This window comes from Phocoena phocoena, chromosome 2 (genome assembly GCF_963924675.1).
Source record: "Phocoena phocoena chromosome 2, mPhoPho1.1, whole genome shotgun sequence".
NCBI classification, from domain to species: Eukaryota; Metazoa; Chordata; class Mammalia; order Artiodactyla; family Phocoenidae; genus Phocoena; species Phocoena phocoena.
In genome coordinates this window covers 15,380,492-15,401,937 of record NC_089220.1, presented here as the reverse complement: position 1 = coordinate 15,401,937, position 21,446 = coordinate 15,380,492, and the positions used below count along the sequence as shown (strand labels likewise).

Genomic DNA, 21,446 nt, shown 5'->3' with positions numbered 1-21,446 from the left:
TGCTTAACTATTTCTGTGAGCTAAGTACAATACAAATTCCTTATTCACTAGTACATCTTCTTACAACCTGAAGCTATTTAAAGACTAATTAGTCAGGTAATCAAATTTAACAAAACTAGTTTGTCCTATGTCAATACAAATGCCATTGACTCAATAGGGAAATATACCTTTGTTACACGATATAGAACAAATAATCCACATTCTTCCAATACCCCAGTTATTATTAATCCAAAAAAAATATGAGAAGAGTAGAGAAGCACTAATTAAGATTCTAAATCCTAATTCTCTTACTAATATATTAATATTAAAATAAGGTCAACATTAAGTTCCTTAACTGTTAATATATATTACCAATCTAGTTCACCATTGAAAAAAATTAAAATCAAAGTGCCAAAATGCTTATTTTTCTAAACTCTAGAAGAATGCCTAAGTGTATCCACATAATAAATGTGACATTAAAATAATGGAATGTTTTAAAACAATGAAATGCCAAATACATTCTGAAGGCCCACCATGTGAAGTCTTTGTTAGGACATGGTTCAGCATGCCAGATTTTCTGCATTTAAATTAGAACTGACCTTGAAAACAGAACAATGGGCAAGTATGTGCTGAAGTCAGTGATGCTTTTTACTGCTCAAAACATTTCTGGAATCTCTTACAAAAGTCCATTTAGAAAGAACACACTGACCTCCTCATTTTTTTTTAACTTAGAAAAACTTATGCTTGCCCTTTAATTGGATGGTTGAAAATGATTTTTAAAATAACTTGAAATTAAGTCCTATAAAATGGATCTCAACTCATGTAATTTAGCCTGAATGTATAAGCCTGTTTAAAAAAATCAAATTCATTTCAAATGATAAAAGTATGTCACCACTGTGTATGTTTGAAATCTTTTATAGGTCTGTGCACTGCTACAGGAGAACAGTGCAAGGAGTACAGTCCCATTTAAGAAACCATCCTGCCACTAGAATCTAAGCTCCACGAGGACAGGAATTGGGGGCTGGATTGTTCTAGGCATCCCCAGTGCCTAGAACAGTGACCACCACATCCTTGAGGTTCAAAACAAACACACATACAAACCAAAAAAAACTTTTGTACGTACCTCATCTAGAAATGGGGTCTACTACTGCATGTAGCACACAATTTTTGCAAATAGTTGGGATATACTGCTGCATACAGTATACAATTTTATAAATAGTATTGCCCTTTTACAAATTTTGATGAGAAATTTTGTTGAGGAAATTAGTATAGCACCACAAAAAAAAGAAAAAAAACAAAAAATCGAAAACAACAGAATAAGGTTCTAAACCTGATTTTGACATTTACTAATTTTCTGACCTTAAGTCAGTGCTATAAGCTCTCTAAGCCTCCACTGCTTCTGTAAAATGAGAAGAGTAATGTCTTACTCCAGAGGTATGATAAATATCAGACACAATATATATGAGCAAAGAAGGAATCATGCCTGGCACATGCTTTGCTGCTGGTAGCATACTGGTAGTATTAACAACATTATTAATACTACAGTATTAATAGATACTCCACACACATGATTCAGAATTTAAAAATTAAAGGAAAACAGACTACAAAAGTACATCAAACTTCACTTCTTACCCATGAGTGTGATATTAGGGTTCCGCTTCTTAGCTTCCTTCATTAACCACCACTCATATCCTCGGAAATAATTCTCATCTAATGCATAGTGCATGTGGGAGGGCTCGGTGCCATCTGAATGGGAGAGAGCAAAACAGAAAGGAAACTATCTGTTAATGGTGCTTTGTAGGCCACTCTCCCCTACACACATACACACATTTCAGAGAAGCAGTATTCCAGAACCAATCCTGACGTAGGGCACATAAGAATAATCTTATAAAAAAAAAAAAAAAAAAGAATAATCTTATATAACTTAAGGATGGATGATCAAAGCATATTATTTCATTTTTTCATTACCATAAGCATCATAAAGGTCTTAAATTATAAAACCACAACTTTCTATTGTAAGCAGTGTTAAGAAAAGTGTTATCAACTCATATAATTGAAAATTCCTAGGACTATATTCTGCTGGGATTTGGTCTCTCTGGGGTTTTCAAATCCCTATGTCCAACTTTAAGTTTAGATCACCTCAGCTTCCAGCTTCTCAATCCTAGATGTGAATCCTGGGCTCCAAAGCCCCAATTTCCATACCCCAGGCCTTGAGCCTGTAACATGCCTTGTTAAATCAAGACAACAGAATTTTGAGAAAAGAGGAACGAGTACACTTTCCCACTGTAAGAAAATTCTATACTAACCTCTACAGGGTGTCAAGGTAGGTAAGTGACACCAGTCCTCACGTGTTACCACATTTCACAAACATCTGCCCTTGTTAAGAAGGGCCTCAGAAGGAGAGGGGCCCTAGCCCTTTTCTTCTTAAAGGTGAACATCAGAATTCACAAGAACTACCTGCTTCTGTATCTCTACCTCTAATTTAGCTTCAGCAAATGAAGGTGGCCAGTCATTATCACTTCTGCAAAATAGGGTTTGACAATAAAATGCATGTCTTTTATAATAGGTTGGGGATAGTTTTGTTATGGGATTTTCTTTTGTTTTTCATTTGCATTGTTTCTTTTCAGCATGAATTAAATACCAATTCCACTATGCAGATATATCTATTTAACAAAAGCCACTTCCAAGTCACTAACAGGTACACGGGTATATAGACAATACTCTAAGGTTCACTATAATGGAATCTAACTGATAAAAAATAAGTTATATACAATCATTGAGAGAATTTTCTTCTTCCTGAAAACCAGAGACCTATAAATTTTTTAATTGACTACATGTACTACACAAAGCCAAAATTATGACAATGAAGATTGAAAATTTAGTGGTTGAAAATGATTTTATTTTTAAAAGACAAAAAAGCTATATCTCTGAAATATCTCTGAAATTACTTATATTTTTGCCACATATTTTTATTTAAAGCTAATAACATCTTACATATTTTATACATTAAAATCTTTCTTTTTTTAACTTCTCAGTAAAATTCCAAACTCTCCCTATGCTCTGTCTAGTAAATATTAGTTTATAAAAAACTGTGGATTTGTTTACTACTTAGTACTTCAACTAAATAAGCAATCTAAAGTCCACAAGCTGCTTTGTATGGAAAAAATGCATATTTTGATATAATATTTTAAAAATAATTAGAATGAAGAAGGAACAATAAAGAACAATCTAAGCAGTAATCAACATAAAAAATGTTGGCATTCTTTATATTCTGAAACCACAGTCCATAAGTTTAAGTATAGGTTTAAATACTGGGTGAAAACGATGCCATTCCACAAATACTCCTACCTGTTGTCTGCCCATCACCACCTATTTCAACTTTTAGAATATGCAAAGAGGCACCGAAGTTCGGCTGGGGAAAGAAGTAACAATATTAACACTGTGATTCATTGTATGAAGGACAAAACACTTTAAGACAATTACTAATCACTGCCTTTGGTTTTGCAGATGAGAAAACCAAAGCAAAACTTCAAATAAACAGCAACTTATTCCAAAAGTAATTTGCCTAGTTTTTTAAAAACTAGAATTGTGAAGGCACTAAAGACTATTGGTGAAATTCACCACAGTTTCTAAGATATCACAGATACCATTAAATAATTATTTTTTCATTACCTTAAAGAGATAATCCAGTATTTGAGAACGATAGGGCTCTGGGTAATTTACTAGAAGTCGGGAGGTTGCCTAAAAAATAAAAAGTTTTCAAAAGTATGAATAAAACAAATCCAATAATGAACACCTTTTCAGAGTGCTTATACATGCCATCTAGCATGCCCGTATTTAGCCAGCTCTTGGGCAGCGTTGAGCTGTGGAAAGCCGTTTCCCAGGTTATCTGTTTGCCTGTCTTGGTTTTGCCCATCATTGGGCAAATACGGCTGTTGTCTGTCCCATAGCTAAAACATAGGTTCCAAGCAACAACCAGGTTTCTCTTCTACTGAGATGAGGGTTGGCTGGGAGGTAAGCTTGCTAAGTCTATTGATGAATCTCATTACTACAAATTTATCTTGAGGACCTTGACTCACAGAGTGGTTTTTAGAAGAAATGAAACAGTTTCTCTGCCTTAAGGCTGTTTGTCAACTACAGTATCTGGGGGCCAGAATGGGAAAGATGAATCTCAGGTAATTTTTCCCCTCAACATCTTGCAAGAAAATATTACAAGCAGCACTGCTTAAAGGAACCTCCACTCTCCTCATTCTTATTAGAGATTTATAGGTGCTACCTCTTGCTATTAAGAACGACCACACAGTGATTCCCCAGGCCAGGCTGTACTAAGGAAACCTCACACAAGACTTTCCATCAGAATAGAAAGAGAGAGGTGGAAGATGCAGGAAATAACACTTGATCATACCTAAACCATGGCTGATGACTGCTTGAACAAAGAAATCACAAAATCAATAACCCACCAAGTATGTATACTTTGGGGGGCAACAGTAGCAAGGGGAATAAAGAGATAGGTTTTAACATGAAACAACCAACACCTTGCCAGGTGTATGCCAAGGGCAAGACTTGACTTCCATGGGGCTTGATGTTCTATTTTAGTCTCATACATGCTACCACTGACATTCTGCTGGTGTCTCAGCCCCTGCCACTGACACACAAGCCCATGGAGCTACTCTCTAGCCACTTCAAGCTCAACACATCCCCAACCAAACATAGCACTTTTTCCTAAATCTGTTTCCTTCTCATGTATTTGCCATCTTAGTAAAGAACAACACCTGTCTGAGCCATAAATTTAGGGTCACCCTTTCATCAAACTTTCCATCTACAGTCACCAAGACCTCCTTAATATCTCTCTTCATCCCCTCATCTTCAACCCCACTACCTTCCTAGGCTCTCCTCAATTATTAGAACAGCCTAAATGGTTTCAGGGTCTCCCATCTGCCTCCCCATATTTTATCCTCAATACTACTTGTCAGATTAATCTTCCCAAAACAAAAACCTAACCATGAAACTACTCTGTTTAAACATGCCAAGACTTCCCTCCCCCAAGAGCTTTCAGGATAAAGTTCAGATTGTTCAGTTTTATACCCAAATCCCTTAATTATTTGGATTCTACCTCTGACACTTTACCCCTTATCACTCTCACACCATCTATCTAGGTCTAACAAACCAATTTTTCTCTTTCTTCTGTCTGGAATGCATTCTACACCCTCATTTGGCCAAATCCAATTCATCCTTTAGCTTTCAGGTCAAACTCCACCTCTTCAAGGAAGAATACCTTCTGCTCCTCCCCATAAGTTTGATGTAAGTCAGGGGTCCCCAACTCCCGGGCCACAGACCGGTACAGTCGGTGGCCTATTAGGAACGGGGCCACACGGCAGGAGGTGAGTGGAGGGTGAGCGAGCAAAGCTTCATCTATATTTACAGCCACTCCCCATCGCTCTCATTACCGCCTGAGCTCCACCTCCTGTCAGCATTATGGTGAGTTGTATAATTATTTCATTATATATTACAATGTAATAATAATAGAAATAAAATGCACAATAAATGTATCGCGCTTGAATCATCCTGAAACCATCCCCCTCCCCCGGTCCACGGGAAAATTGTCTTCCATGAAACCCGTCCCTGGTGCCAAAAGGGTCGGACACCACTGATGCAGATTGGACTGTGGACTCCCTCGGCACAAGGTCCACATGGCTGCCATAACTCTTCTATCCCTGCACTCTCATCACTGCTTTACTTTTCTGTTTCACCTCTAAGTTCCCTGAGGACAAGGACTGTGTCTTATTCAAGTTCATATCCTCATTTAGTCTATTATTCAATAACCATTTATTTAATATCTTTTATGTTATCATTGGTTGCACTGCACAGGCAGCATAATATAGGCTTTGCATCCATGAAGCTGGTATCCTGATTACATCATTTACAAGCAATGTGACCAAGGGCAATTTATCATAAAGTGGGTTATCTTCTTCATTCAGCTGTCCCAAGACTAAAATAAAGTATATGTAAAGGACTTAGCACAGTAGCTGGCACATAGTAAGCTCTCAAGAATTGACAGGGACTGTATACACGAATTGTTTTTAAACATAGAGTCACTTTCTCAAAGAGCTTACAGACTAGCAGAGGCTCAAATATTAAAGTGAATGAATGCTGTATACGCACACTAGCCTATCCTTGACCCAAGGTAAACAATGCTGCCTACTCTGCATTATGCTAACAATACACATTGTTGTTAGAACAGTGTGTTTCACTGTTTGGGGGTTATTTTGCTCTCTGTGCTCTTCTATCCCTAACACAGAAAGGGCCAACTTTGAGTAACCACACCACATCATGACTCTATTGCAAGCCTACAGTCACACCCAATGCAAAAGCCTTAGTCAACGGCAATAGTCAGCTAGGAGCAGTACAGCCAAATGTTGAAAGGTACCATTAAGCAATAGCAAATTACCAAATTACTAATCACGCTCCCTGAATAAGGCCTGGAGCTCTTTACAAGCAGCCCAGGAAGCCTTAGCACAGTAGCTGGAACATAGTAAGCTCTCAACAAATGGCAGGCATTGTATACCCAAACTGGAACACGTTTTTCATTTAAAATCCTTGGAATAACTTCCTCCCCACTAATCTATGAAACAGAATCATATTAACCAAAATTAGTCGTGTGACAGATGCCATCCTGTGCTTTGACATCTATCCTCACAATGTTCCTACCAGGTAGGTATCACTGTGTCCCCAGAAAAAAACCTGAGATACAGGGAAGTTAAATAACCTGCCCAAGGCTATACAGTGAGTGGCAGGGCCCAGAACAGATCCCTAGCAATCTGCTCTTCAGTCCACGTACACCATACTGCCTTCCCTATCAAATATGAAGATTCCAAACACTTATTGCCACAAACTGTGCTAGGTACCAGGGACTTCAGAAAGAAGCTTAAAGTGGTGTACAAATATAGTCTTGCAACCATTTTCATCCAATCGTATTTACCGAACTTCTAAGATGAGTGATGCATTACACATAAGGACACTATTAGAACAGATAACAGTCTCCTATTCTGAGTTACGAAACAATTCTTCTCATTTTAAACTGAGTTAATAAACATAAAATAACAAAACATTTCCATTTTCAGCAAGTTAAACAATGGATTTAATATCAAAGTAAAGATATTAGGACATTATGAGTCCTCATTTTAAGAAATACTGGCTATTCCAGGTTTAAACCACAAAAATAGAAAGGAGAATGGTATTAGTAAAGAATAAATACATTAGCCCATTAGTCTACTGTTTACCTTGAAATATGCACCAGCATCTATGAGTAAGGTTGCAACATTAGAAAATAAAAATGTAAAAATCAGCTGGGTTAGGGAAAAGATTTTTTTTTTCCACAGTAGAAGGTCAGATCTGTGATCAGACTACAGACCAAGTTATCCACTGGCTTTTCCTTCTTGTAATGCAAATGCAAAACTTAATCTCTGATCACCAAAGCATCCACTTTTCAAAAATAATTATGTTTTCTGGTACGTCTACTTAAAAATAGTCACCCAAATCTCGTCGGTAACTTGAAACCTTAGAGTTTTGCTAAGTTAAATGATGGACATTAATTAAATATATAGATAATTTCCAAATAATATAAAATGCTAAAACATTAATTACTGAACATAGGTTTATCTACTTTTGGTTTCTTATCACAGAGAAACAAAAGATATTTAGATCTGTTAGAAAACATGTCTTGTGCTACAATGAAAAACTGTACCAAAAAAGAAGCATATGCTTCTAGAAATTATAAAATATATTCATAAATTTGCCAACCTACAGAATACTGGTATAACAGTTCACAATTGTTTACTTCCTAGTTTTCACTAGAAATTAAGGTTAATAAGAGTCAAGCATTCTAACTAATATATGTAATTAAAATACTGGAAATAATAAGGGAAACAATTCTATCAAGGAAAGTAGGATGTATTTTGGCTAAGGAAAGGTATGAGGTAGGGAGATGTATTTTTGTTAGGGAAATGAAAGTAATTTTGTCCTAAAGTAGACAAAATGAATGGATATAGAAGCTGGGGAAAGAGAGAGAGAGAAGAGAGGGAATTTTATCTGTGTAGTCAAGCTAGCTAAAAATGAAATAAATTTATTTTAAGGATTTTTAAAAATAAACTTTAATAGCATACTTATGTAAAACTAAAACTTAATTATCTTTCATCTGCTAAGAAGACAAATTTTTATTAGACTATTGGTCTGCTCTTGATAAACCTGTGAAAGGTTTTTCTTTACCTTTTAAGTAACCTGCCTAGGAAATAAAGATTCTGTGTTTTATCAAAATAATATTCTATGCTTCACATTATCTTTATTTAATCTTTAATTACTTAAAAAAAAAGTGAGTCTTCTCTATTAAAAGAGCTAAGGTTGTGTGTTTGGGGTGGGGGTGGGGGTTAAACTGGGATTAAAATAAGTAACTTTATGTATTTGCCTGTGAAGTTCTTGTGATTTTGGTTAAATGGATAACTAAGTATTATTTCACAGTGACCAACAATCCTATTTAATCAAGTGTTTTAACAGCTTTTGATATTTTGACAAACTTCCCAAAATCAAATTCTAAATGAAGTCTTTCTGACCTCAAAATAACTTTGAGATTTTCCAGATGGGCCCTGGAACATCTCAAAAGATGTGGTCTTTCTCCTTATAAAGACAGACGTTAAACTAATTAGGCTTTTTTGGTATGTTAAATTGCATGGGAAGCACTGTCAAAGACATAATACTAAACCTTCTTTAGGTTTTATTTGTATTGATATATGTTACTAATATATGTGTTCCAGAAATTACATAAAATTCCTAGATACCTGCTATATCCTGGTATAATGTTATCACTTGTAATTCTAGTTATTAACTTAAAATGTTGTATGTCACAGAAATAACCTAATTTCCTTGTCATTTGCATTATAATAAACTTTATCAGATCTTTAACATGGTCGTGTTTAAGTCTTTTTGTCATTTACAGACAATTATTTACTCTGATGCTTTTGCAAAAGTGTTCTTTGAAAAGTGCTTCATCTTCAAGAAGACTTGTGAAAAGGACTCTAACTTAAAGTACAGGATTCTGATAATTTTCAGATCATACTGCTCAACTGGGTAAGAATTTACAGAACTCTAAGGTAAAAAAAGATTCAGGGCTTCCCTGGTGGTGCAGTGGTTGAGAGTCCGCCTGCCGATGCAGGGGACACGGGTTTGTGCCCCGGTTCCGGGAAAACCCCACATGCCGCAGAGCGGCTGGGCCTGTGAGCCATGGCCGCTGAGCCTGCGCATCCAGAGCCTATGCTCCGCAACGGGAGAGGCCACGACAGTGAGAGGCCCGCGTACCGCAAAAAAAAAAAAAAAGATTCATAAAACTGCTAACTAAAGATCAAGATCAATCAGAATTAATTACAAGGAACTGAATGAACTGATGAGGATAATTATAATTTTTATGATTTTTTTATCTGAAACATTATTAGTTCTTGAACGGTTTTTTTTCCCCCAGACTTAAGGAAACCCGTTTTCCTAAGCTGTCTATGACTTACAGCAATTTGGTAAAGTGTACCCTTATAAACAAAGATAAAACAAACTTCTCCCTACCTGATCCCTTCAGAATTTAGAAACTCTTAGTGAGTATTCTCATTTTCATAGCAATATATTTATTTGCATAAGTTCCTAAGAATCTGTCCTCCTTGTAACAAGACACAATTGGAAACATTGATTATATTACTAAGGTTTTAACTGGAATGTCATATCTGAGAGAGATGAACATAGACTCAGATATGACCAGACAGATTTAAGGAACTAAACTTGACTTATGGAGCCAATAAAGCTCCTTGGAAAAATCAGCCTGGCAACTTGCTTACAGAAGCCTTACCAGGTGAGTAAGGAAGGTCGCTTCCTGGCAGATGTACGAACCTCAGGATATTCGGTGGACCTCGAGAAGAAAGGAATTTACCCAAATCTATCAGTACTGCAGGGAAGGTCTGATGGTAAGCTCATAGCTTGGCTTCCTACCTTGAGAGAGACTTCTAAGAGTCCAATCTGTGATTCCTTGTGTGAAGGTCCAGCAGAGTATACTTGAAAGAGCCTATAGGGTCTATCACTATTCTTGTTGCACTTAATAAATAATAAATTAATTAATTATTAAATAATCAGGCCAGACTTATTTTGCAAGTAAATTAGCCTTATTTGGGTTATCTCTGATAAAAGGTGGGGGGAAGGGGAAACTATAGGACACCCTGTGGATATCAGATTTTAGTCCTGTTAATTGCCTTTGAGGCTTGTTTTCTACCTGTAAACTGGACTGAATACTGAATTCTTCTCACTTCCTCTAATATCTGGCTACAACTCTCCAGATATTGTTTCCAACTTTTTCCCACCTTTCTGACTTGGAATTATTGAGAACTAAAATTGCCCTTTTCCTGAAGCCATGCAAGCTAAAGTGGGACAACTAGATATAAACTCCAGAGAAATCACTACAACAGTTCATGTATGAACAATCTTTGCGCCTCTTGCTGCATGGACCACTCAGAAAGAACCCCCCCACCACCAGAGATATTCAGACTACAAACCAGGAAAATCTATGATTGCCACCATCTGTCCCCACCCCATCTGAATATGCTTCAAGTCCTACATCTAGAAATCTCAACTGGCTACCCTCAGGCCTCAGACTAGGTTTATAATCTGCTCCAACCACTAACCATTGTTTTTCTTTTGTTTCCATAGAAATGCCTCTTATGAAATAACCTGAATCAAATATTTGCACCATAGAGGCCTAACTTTATAAACACACCTGCATCGCTGCCTCCTCAAATGAGACACAATCCATTAATTGAACTGACCTATTCTAAGACAGTGGTTGGGTGCGATATGGAGCAATCCACCAACTCAGCACAGATTCAAACCTACTTACACCAGATGTCCCAAGATGTTAATCATAACATTATCTAATCTTTGAATGGATCCCTAGGGCCCCAACATCACTGATCTCGTTTCAAGGTATGACCCTTTAAGCTTGGGTCAATGGCTACCAGCTGGATTTCAGGACTACTGCTTGTTCAATATAATTATTATAGGAGTGCTACTAAAATCCTTTCTAGGTTACAACATGCCCTATCCCTGACTTTTAGTAAATCAGCTACTCAGGCAGTTAACGTCCTCACCACTGACTCTGATGCCTAGGCATCAAGGGTGGATTGTAGTGTAATCCCCAACAGTTGGTTTTTCCTTTTTTGTAATGGAAGGGCAGGACTTAAGCTTTGATTGCAAGGCATCCACTCCAGAGTTATCCATTTCAGAGATAGCTATCTCAAATAAACACACTGCCAGCCACAGAACTAGATAAAGAGCCAGGCTGGGGTTGGCGGGAGGGGGTGGGGGGGATTCTTTGCTTGAGATCTTGGTTGATTTCGATAACTGACCATCATTACGGTCATTTTTTTTTCTCTTCCTGCACTTTAATTTTCTACTCTTAAGTTTTGAACTCACCAATAAAAAGTGAGCCCACAAAACCCTAGGCCTCACCCTTGACCCTAATGAAAGCAGAACCCCAGGCCCACACCCCCCTCTCTACCTACAACCTCCCTGTGTGGCCCAGGTGTGCCATGTGCTTTCCAGGACCTGTGAGTAATAAACTTTTTATTTTCAAGGTTTTCTGACGGTTATCACTGAGGGCATCTTGCAATCATGGTAAATAGCACAGAGAGGAGCTTCAAGATGGCAGAAGAGTAAGACGTGGAGATCACCTTCCTGCCCACAAATACATCAGAAATACATCTACATGTGGAACAGCTCCTACAGAACACCTACTGAACGCTGGCAGAAGACCTCAGACCTCCCAAAAGGCAAGAAACTCCCCATGTACCTGGGTAGGGCAAAAGAAAAAAGAAAAAACAGAAACAAAAGAATAGGGACGGGACCTGCACCAGTGGGAGGGAGCTGCGTGAACACAGCCTGAAGGGGGCTAGTGGGCCACAGCTAGCCAGGAGGGAGTCCGGGAAAAGGTCTGTAACTACCGAAAACGCAAGAGACTTTTTCTTTGTTTGCCTTTTTGTTTCCTGGTGCGCGAGGAGAGAGGATTAAGAGCTCTACTTAAAGGAGCTCCAGAGACGGGCGCAAGCCGCGGCTAACAGCGCGGACCCCAGAGATGGGCTCAGGCTGCTGCTGCAGCCACCAAGAAGCCCGTGTGCAACCACAGGTCACTATCCACACCTGCCCTCCCAGGAGCCTGTGCAGCCCGCCGCTGCCAGGGTCCCGTGACCCAGGGACAGCTTCCCAGGGAGAACGCACGGCGCGCCTCCGGCTGTTGCAACATCACAGTGGCCTCTGCCGCCGCAGACTCACCCCGGATCCGTACCCCTCCCTCTCCCCGGCCTGAGTGAGCCAGAGCCCCCGAATCAACTGCTTCTTTAACCCTATCCTGTCTGAGCGAAGAACAGACGCCCTCAGGCGACCTACACGCAGAGGCGGGGCCAAATCCAAAGGTGAACCCCGGGAGCTGTGCGAACAAAGAAGAGAAAGGGAAATCTCTCCCAGCAGCCACAGAAGCAGCGGATTAAAGCTCCACAATCAACTTGATGTACCCTGCATCTGTGGAATACGTGAACAGGCAATGAATCACCCCAAATTGAAGAGGTGGATTTGGGGAGTAATTTTTTTTTCCCTTTTTCTCTTATTGTGAGTGTGTATGCGTATGATTCTGTGTGTGATTTTGTCTGTATAGCTTTGCTTTTACCATTTGTCCTGGGGTTCTGTCCTTTTTTTTTTTTTTTTCTTTTCTCTTTTTAATAAACTTCAGCACTTGCTATCATTGGTGGATTTGCTTTCTGGTTTGGTTGTTTTCTTCTTTCTTTTTTTTAAATTACTTTAAAATTTTTTAAATAATTTTTTGTTTTTTAATAACTTTTTAATTTAATCTTACTTTATTTATTTTATCTTTTTCTTTCTTTCTTTTCTCCCTTTTATTCTGAGCCGTGTGGATGACAGGCTCTTGGTGCTCCAGTCAGGCATCAGGGCTGTGCTTCTGACGTAGGAGAGCCAAGTTCGAGACATTGGTCCACCAGAGAACTCCCAGCTCCACGTATTATCAAATAGCAAAAATCTCCCAGAGCTCTCCATCTTAGCGCCAAGACCCAGCTCCACTCAATGGCCAGCAAGCTACAGTGCTGGACATCCTTTGACAAACAACTAGCAAGACAGGAACACAACCCCACCCATTAGCAGAGAGGCTGCCTAAAATCATAATAGGTCACAGACACCCCAAAACACACCATCAGACATGGGCCTGCACACCAGAAAGACAAGATCCAGCCTCATCCACCAGAACACAGGCACTAGTTCCCTCCACCAGGAAGCCTACACAACCCACTGAACCAACCTTAGTCATTGGAGGCAAACACCAAAAACAACAGGAACTACAAACCTGCAGCCCCCAAACACAGTAAGTTAAGCAAAATGAGAAGACAAGGAAACACACAGCAGATGAAGGAGCAAGGTAAAAACCCACCAGACGTAACAAGTGAAGAGAAAATAGGCAGTCTACCTGAAAAAGAATTCAGAATAATTAAAGATGGTCCAAAATCTTGGAAATAGAATGGAGAAAATATAAGAAATGTTTAACAAGGACCGAGAAGAACTAAAGAGCAAACAAACAATGATGAACAACACAATAAATGAAATTAAAAATACTCTAGAAGGGATCAATAGCAGAATAACTGAGGCAGAAGAACGGATAAGTGACCTGGAAGATAAAATAGAGGAAATAACTATCACAGAGCAGAATAAAGAAAAAAGAATGAAAAGAATTGAGGACAGTATCAGAGACCTCTGGGACAACATTAAACGCACCAATATTCGAATTATAGGGGTCGCAGAAGAAGAAAAGCAAAAGAAAGGGACTGAGAAAATATTTGAAGAGATTATAGTTGAAATCTTCCCTAATATAGGTAAGGAAATAGTTAATCAAATGCAGGAAGCACAGAGAGTCCAATACAGGATAAATCTAAGGAGAACACACCAAGACACATATTAATCAAACTGTCAAAAATTAAATACAAAGAAAAAATATTAAAAGCAGCAAGGGAAAAACAACAAATAACATACAAGGGAATCCCATAAGGTTAACAGCTGATCTTTCAGCAGAAACTCTGCAAGCCAGAAGGGAGTGGCAGGACTATTTAAAGTGATGAAAGGGAAAAACCTACAACCAAGATTACTCTGTCCAGCAAGGATCTCATTCAGATTTGACAGAGAAATTAAAACATTTACAGACAGGTAAAAACTAACAGAATTCAGCAACACCATACCAGCTTTACAACAAATGCTAAAGGAACTTCTCTAGGCAGGAAACAACAGAAGGAAAGGACCTACAATAACAAACCCAAAACAATTAAGAAAATGGTAATAGGAACATACGTATCAATAATTACCTAAAATGTAAATGGATTAAACGCTCCAACCAAAAGACATAGACTGGCTGAATGGATACAAAAACAAGACCCTTATATATGCTGTCTACAAGAGACCCACTTCAGACCTAGGGACACATACAGATTGAAAGTGAGGGGATGGAAAAACATATTCCATGCAAATGGAAATCAAAAGAAAGCTGGAGTAGCAATTCTCATATCAGACAAAATAGACTTTAAAACAAAGAGTATTACAAGAGACAAAGAAGGACACTACATAATGATCAAGGGATCGATGCATGAAGAAGATACAACAATTGTAAATATTTATGCACCCAACATAGGAGCACCTCAATACATAAGGCAAATACTAACAGCCATAAAAGGGGAAATCGACAGTAACACAATCATAGTAGGGGACTTTAACACCCCACTTTCACCAGTGGACAGATCATCCAAAATGAAAATAAATAAGGGAAGACAAGCTTTAAATGATACATTAAACAACATAGACTTAATTGATATTTATAGGACATTCCACCCCAAAACAACATAATACTCTTTTTCCTCAAGTGCTCATGGAACATTCTCCAGGATAGATCATATCTTGGATCACAAGTCAAGCCTTGGTAAATTTAAGAAAATTGAAGTTGTATCAAGTATCTTTTCTGCCCACAATGTTATGAGATTAGATATCAATTACAGGAAAAAGTATGTAAAAAATACAAGCACATGGAGGCTAAACAATACACTACTTAATAACCAAGAGATCACTGAAGAAACCAAAGAAGAAATCAAAAAATACCTAAAAACAAATGACAATAAAAACACAACAACCCAAAACCTATGGGATGCAGCAAAAGCAGTTCTAAGAGGGAAGTTTATAGCAATACAATCCTACCTTAAGAAACAAGAAACATTTCAAGTAAACAACCTAACATTATATCTAACGCAATTAAAGAAGAAGGAAAAAAACCATAAGTTAGCAAAAGGAAAGAAATCATAAAGATCAGATCAAAAATAAATGAAAAAGAAATGAAGGAAACGATAACAAAGATCAATAAAACTAAAATCTGATTCTCTGAGAAGATAAACAAAATTGATAAAGCATTAGCCAGAAACATTAAGAAAAAAAGGGAGAAAACTCAAATCAATAGAATTAGAAATGAAAAAGGGGAAGTAACAACTGACACTGCAGAAATACAAAGGATCATGAGAGATTACTACAAGCAACTCTATGCCAATAAAATGGACAACCTGGAAGAAATGGACAAACTCTTAGAAATGCACAACCTTCCGAGACTGAACCAGGAAGAAACAGAAAATATGAACAGACCAATCACAAGCACTGAAATTGAAACTGTGATTAAAAATCTTCCAATATGGGCTTCCCTGGTGGCGCAGTGGCTGAGAGTCTGCCTGCCAATGCAGGGGACACGGGTTCGTGCTGTGGTCTGAGAGGATCCCACATGCCGCGGAGCGGCTGGGCCCGTGAGCCATGGCCGCTGGGCCTGTGCGTCTGGAGTCTGTGCTCCACAATGGGAGGGGCCACAACAGTGAGAGGCCCACTACCACAAAAAAAAAAAAAAAAATCTTCCAATAAACAAAAGCCCAGGAGTAGATGGCTTCACAGGCAAATTCTATCAAACATTTAGAGAAGAGCTAACACCCATCCTTCTCAAACTCTTCCACAACAGCAGAGAGAGGAACACTCCCAAACTCATTCTACGAGGCCACCATCACCCTGATACAAAAACCAGAAAAAGATGTCACAAAAAAAAACCCACTACAGACCAGTATCACTGATAAACATAGATGCAAAAATCCTCAACAAAATACTAGCAAACAGAATCCAACAGCACATTAAAAGGATCATACACCATGATCAAGTGGGGTTTATCCCAGGAATGCAAGAATGTATATTCTTCAATATATGCAAAATCAATTGATGTGATACACCATATTAACAAATTGAAGGAAAAAAACCATATGATCATCTCAATAGATGCACAGAAAGCTTTTGACAAAATTCAACACCGATTTATGATAAAAAACCTCCAGAAAGTAGGCACAGAGGGAACTTACATCAACATAATAAAGGCCATATATGACAAACCCACAGCCAACATCATCCTCAATCGTGAAAAACTGAAACCATTTCCACTAAGATCAGGAACAAGACAAGGCTGCCCTCTCTCACCACTTTTATTCAACATAGGTTTGGAAGTTTTAGCCACAGCAATCAGAGAAGAAAAAGAAATAAAAGGAATCCAAATGGGAAAAGAAGTAGCAAAGCTGTCACTGTTTGCAGATGACATGACACTATACACAGAGAATCCTAAAGATGCTACCAGAAAACTGCTAGAACTAATCAATGAATTAGGTAAAGTAGCAGGATACAAAAGTAATGCACAGAAATCTCTTGCATTCTTATACACTAACGATGAAATACCTGAAAGTGAAATTAAGAAAACACTCCCATTTACCACTGCAACAGAAAGAATAAAATACCTAGGAATAAACCTACCTAAGGAGACAAAAGACCTGTATGCAGAAAATTATAAGACACTGATGAAAGAAATTAAAGATGATACAAATAGATGGAGAGATATACCATGTTCTTGGATTGGAAGAATCAACATTGTGAAAATGAGTATACTACCCAAAACAATCTACAGATTCAATGCAATCCCTATCAAACTACAACTGATATTTTTCACAGAACTATAACAAAAAATTTCACAATTTGTATGGAAACACAAAAGACCCCAAATAGCCAAAGCAATCTTGAGAAAGAAAAACGGAGCTGTAGGAAGCAGGCTCCTGGACTTCAGACTATACTACAAAGCTACAGTAATCAAGACAGTATGGTACTGGCACTAAAACAGAAATATAGATCAATGGAACAGGATAGAAAGCCCAGAGATAATACCATGCACATATGGTCACCTTATCTTTCATAAAAGAGGCAAGAATACAGAATGGAGAAAAGACAGCCTCTTCAATAAGTGGTGCTGGGAAAACTGGACAGCTATATGTAAAAGAATGAAATTAGATCACTCCCTAACACCATACACAAAAATAAACTCAAAATGGATTAAAGACCTAAATGCAAGGCCAGACACTATCAAACTCTTAGTGGAAAACATAGGCAGAACATTCTATGACATAAATCACAGCAAGATCCTTTTTGACCCATCTCCTAGAGAAATGGAAATAAAAGCAAAAATAAACAAATGGGACCTAATGAAACTTAAAAGCTTTTGCACAGCAAAGGAAACCACAAACAAGATGAAAAGACAACCCTCAGAATGGGAGAAAATATTTGCAAATGAAGCAACTGACAAAGGATTAATCTCCAAAATTTACAAGCAGCTCATGCAGCTCAATATCAAAAAAAAAAACAACCCAATCCAAAAAAGCAGAAGACCTAAACAGACATTTCTTCAAAGAAGATATACAGATTGCCAACAAACACATGAAAGAATGCTCAACATCATTAATCATTAGAGAAATGCAAATCAAAACTACAGTGAGATATCACCTCACACCAGTCAGAATGGCCATAATCAAAAAATCTACAAACAGTAAATGCTGGAGAGGGTGTGGAGAAAAGGGAACCCTCATACACTGTTGGTGGGAATGTAAATTGATACAGCCACTATGGAGAACAGTACGGAGGGTCCTTAAAAAACTAAAAATAGAACTACCATACGACCCAGCAATCCCACTACTGGGCATATACCCTGAGAAAACCATAATTCAAAAAGAGTCATGTACCACAATGTTCACTGCAGCTCTATTTACAATAGCCAGGACATGGAAGCAACCTAAGTGTCCATCAACAGATGAATGTATAAAGAAGATGTGGAACATATATACAATGGAATATTAGCCATAAAAAGGAACAAAATTGAGTTATTTGTAGTGAGGTGGATGGACCTAGAGTCTGTCATACAGAGTGAAGTAAGTCAGAAAGAGAAAACAAATACCACATGCTAACACATATATATGGAATCTGAAAAAAAAAATAGTCATGAAGAATCTAGATGCAAGATGGGAATAAAGACGCAGACCTACTAGAGAATGGACTTGAGGACATGGGGAGGGGGAAGGGTAAACTGGGACAAAGTGAGAGAGTGGCATGGACATACATATACTATCAAATGTAAAATTAATAGCTAATGGGAAGTAGCCACATAGCACAGGGAGATCAGCTCGGTACTTTGTGAACAGCTAGAGGGGTGGGATAGGGAGGGGGGGTGGGAGGGAGATGCAAGAGGGAAGAGATATGGGGATATATGCATATGTATAACTGATTCATTTTGTTATAAAGCAGAAACTAACACACCATTGTAAAGCAGTTATACTCCAATAAAAACGTTAAAAAAAAAAAAAAGAATAAAAAGAAGCACAAGGACCAGTCCCTCCAAAGCACTGGTTATCAATAGGCTGAGACCAGCCCAGAACATCCACCCAGCAAGCAAGCATTCAAGCTGGTTCTGAATTGCATCTAAAGATACAAGCACCAATCTGACTCAACCCAACAAACAACCCATTCAACCAATTCAAGAATTCTGCCTTACCATTTTCAAATAAAATCAGTTTTAGCTATGATCTGGGGTACAAAAAAGAAAATCCCTCTCACCCAAAGATCTGCCACCATAAACCCCATGGACCCAAAAGCTATAAACACAAGGGGATAAAACAAAGACAAGACAATGGTTACAAAGAGCATGAGACAGGACTAAGTAAATTTTTAGGAGCCAAGAACAATCAAGCTACTGTGGCAAGCTCCCAGGCCTAGGAGCCACCCATCAGCATGACTAGGGAACTAAGGAAATTACCAGCTGTGCCCACACAAACGTTGCATTAAGCTGGAATGGCCCTCATGTCTCCCTTAACGTAAGTATTTTAAAATGCCCAGACAATACAAACTTATCCCAAGTGACACAGCCTAAAAAAGACTAAAAAGACATGCCAATTAAATGCAATTAGTATCCTGGATAGGATCCTGAAACCGAAAAAGAGCATTAGGTAACAACTAAGGAAATATGAAAGGAAGTACAGACTTTCATTAACATAATTAATATTGGTTGGGACAAATGTCCCGTACTAATGTGGGATGCTGATAACAGGAGACAACTGGCTACAGGGTATATGAGAACTCTGTATTGTCTTGGCAAATTTTCTGTAAATCAGAAACTATCTTTAAATTAAAATTTTATTTAAAAAACAAAAAACCGCTTGCTCCAGATATCCTTGAATCAGGAAAATAGTTCTCTCAACATTTAGTATGAGAAGGCACTGGCGCATTTGTTAAAAAGCAGATTTTCAGGCCCCACTCCAGAACTGTAAAGTCAGAATGGGAGCTGGCGGGGAGGCCAGAGTCTGCATGGAAACAAACGACCAGGTGATTCTTATGCATCTTAACGGTGGTGAGTCACTATCTTGACTGGTGACCCATCGTTTCCCTCTCCTCACACACATAAATAGCCACCAATGAGGCACTGCCCCTTCCAGAGGGCAACTCACCCTCTTAGGCCTTTGCCATCCCAGGGGAAAACAATCCTCCAACAGTAAACAATCCTAAACTATCAGTTGATAACTGGTGTAGGCTGCCATTAGAAAAAGAAAAAAAAAAAAAAAAGGTCCCAGACAGTTTCTAGCCTCTCACCTTCCTAAAGAGGCCTTGAGATACCTGCTGTGCCTCCAAACAAAAACTTATCCGGGGGCTTCCCTGGTGGCGCCATGGTTGAGAGTCCGCCTGCCAATGCAGGGGACGCGGGTTCGTGCCCCGGTCCGGGAAGATCCCACATGCGGCGGAGCGGCTGGGCCCGTAAGCCATGGCCGCTGAACCTGCGCGTCCGGAGCCTGTGCTCCGCAACGGGAGAGGCCACAACAGTGAGAGGCCCGCGTACCGCAAAAAAAAAAAAAAACTTATTCGGTACTTGACCCTTTGAAAGAGCCCAACCGCATCCTGCAGTACTAGTCCAGCACTCCCGAACCCCCTCCCTAAAAAAGAAGAGGCACAGCCAAAGCATCCCACTGGGGCATCCTCTTCAGCAGACGCATGCTCCTCGGCTCCCTGGCCGTCTCTGGAGCGACCCTCCCAGAGTGCCCTCTCCAAGGCGAAGAGACCCCACACACACACATGCCCCGCTGCCCAGAGAAAGGAAGGGTTTGAGCTCCAGCCTTGTCGCTATCTAGACCTGTCACTTACTCGGTGGACCCCCGGATCTGTTAAATCTAACTGGCTCTACAGGTTCATTTTAAACCAGTAAACGCAGGTTCCAGCCCCGCGGCCGGCGGGTCTGGACAGCCAGGCGAAGGGCGCCCGCCGGGAGCCGGGCCGCAACGGGAGAGCATCGAAACGCTGGGCTACGCCGCGGGGGCTTGTGGGGCGAGACGGAGCTGTGCCCTGACGCCACCCGTGCGTCCCACCCCCCGCTGCTCACCCCGCCGCCGCTGACAGCTCCGATGCCGTCGAACTCGCGGCCCAGCCCATCGGAGTCGTCGAGCACGTACGCGCTGCCGGGCGCCAGGAGCGCGCACAGCAGCAGAGGCACCGCGGCTTGGCCCGCCGAACCCGCGGCGGCCGTCATGGCTTTCACTTGGCGTTTCCAGGAAGCCTGGAGTAGGTGCTCAGCCATTGTGTGGGTCACATGACTCCGGCGCCCGCGGAGGCGGGTCCGGTTGCCGCCATGATGGAGAAGGGCAGGAGGCCGCTGGCGCCGCCGCCGCCATGTTGAGTGTGGGCCGCAGCTCGTTGACGCAGCCGCCGTAATGTTGGGGGAGGGCGGAGCGAGCCTTTCCTACTCGGCCCAAGTTCACGGTCCGGGTTAAGCCTTCGCGTGTATCCGTTCGCTGCCTCTCCTTCGGCTTCACCCACTGGAGCACTTTATCGAAGGGGAGGTGGATGTCCAAGGCCAAGGGAGCAGGGCAGTGCGTGGCCTACTATGGACCTCCCCGAACGTCTCCGGGCGCTTCTGCCACCTGCCAGTACGTGGCAGAACGAGAAAGAGGAGCAGGCTTGAGTCTCTATCCTAGTCCCTG

The 21,446-nt window shown here is 39.9% G+C and overlaps 1 protein-coding gene across 1 annotated transcript in view; it reads right to left on the bottom strand.

Annotated features, from left to right (window-relative positions):
- GALC (galactosylceramidase) overlaps window positions 1-21,043 on the bottom strand; it is a 59,000-nt gene extending 37,957 nt beyond the window's left edge. Inside the window, exons 1-4 of the mRNA XM_065871105.1 lie at window positions 20,849-21,043; window positions 3,652-3,720; window positions 3,328-3,391; window positions 1,612-1,725 (exon numbers count right to left, since the gene is read on the bottom strand). Coding sequence (XP_065727177.1) covers window positions 1,612-1,725; window positions 3,328-3,391; window positions 3,652-3,720; window positions 20,849-21,043 — 442 coding nt within the window. The remainder of the gene's footprint in view (window positions 1-1,611; window positions 1,726-3,327; window positions 3,392-3,651; window positions 3,721-20,848) is intronic.
- Window positions 21,044-21,446: the final 403 nt, after the last annotated feature.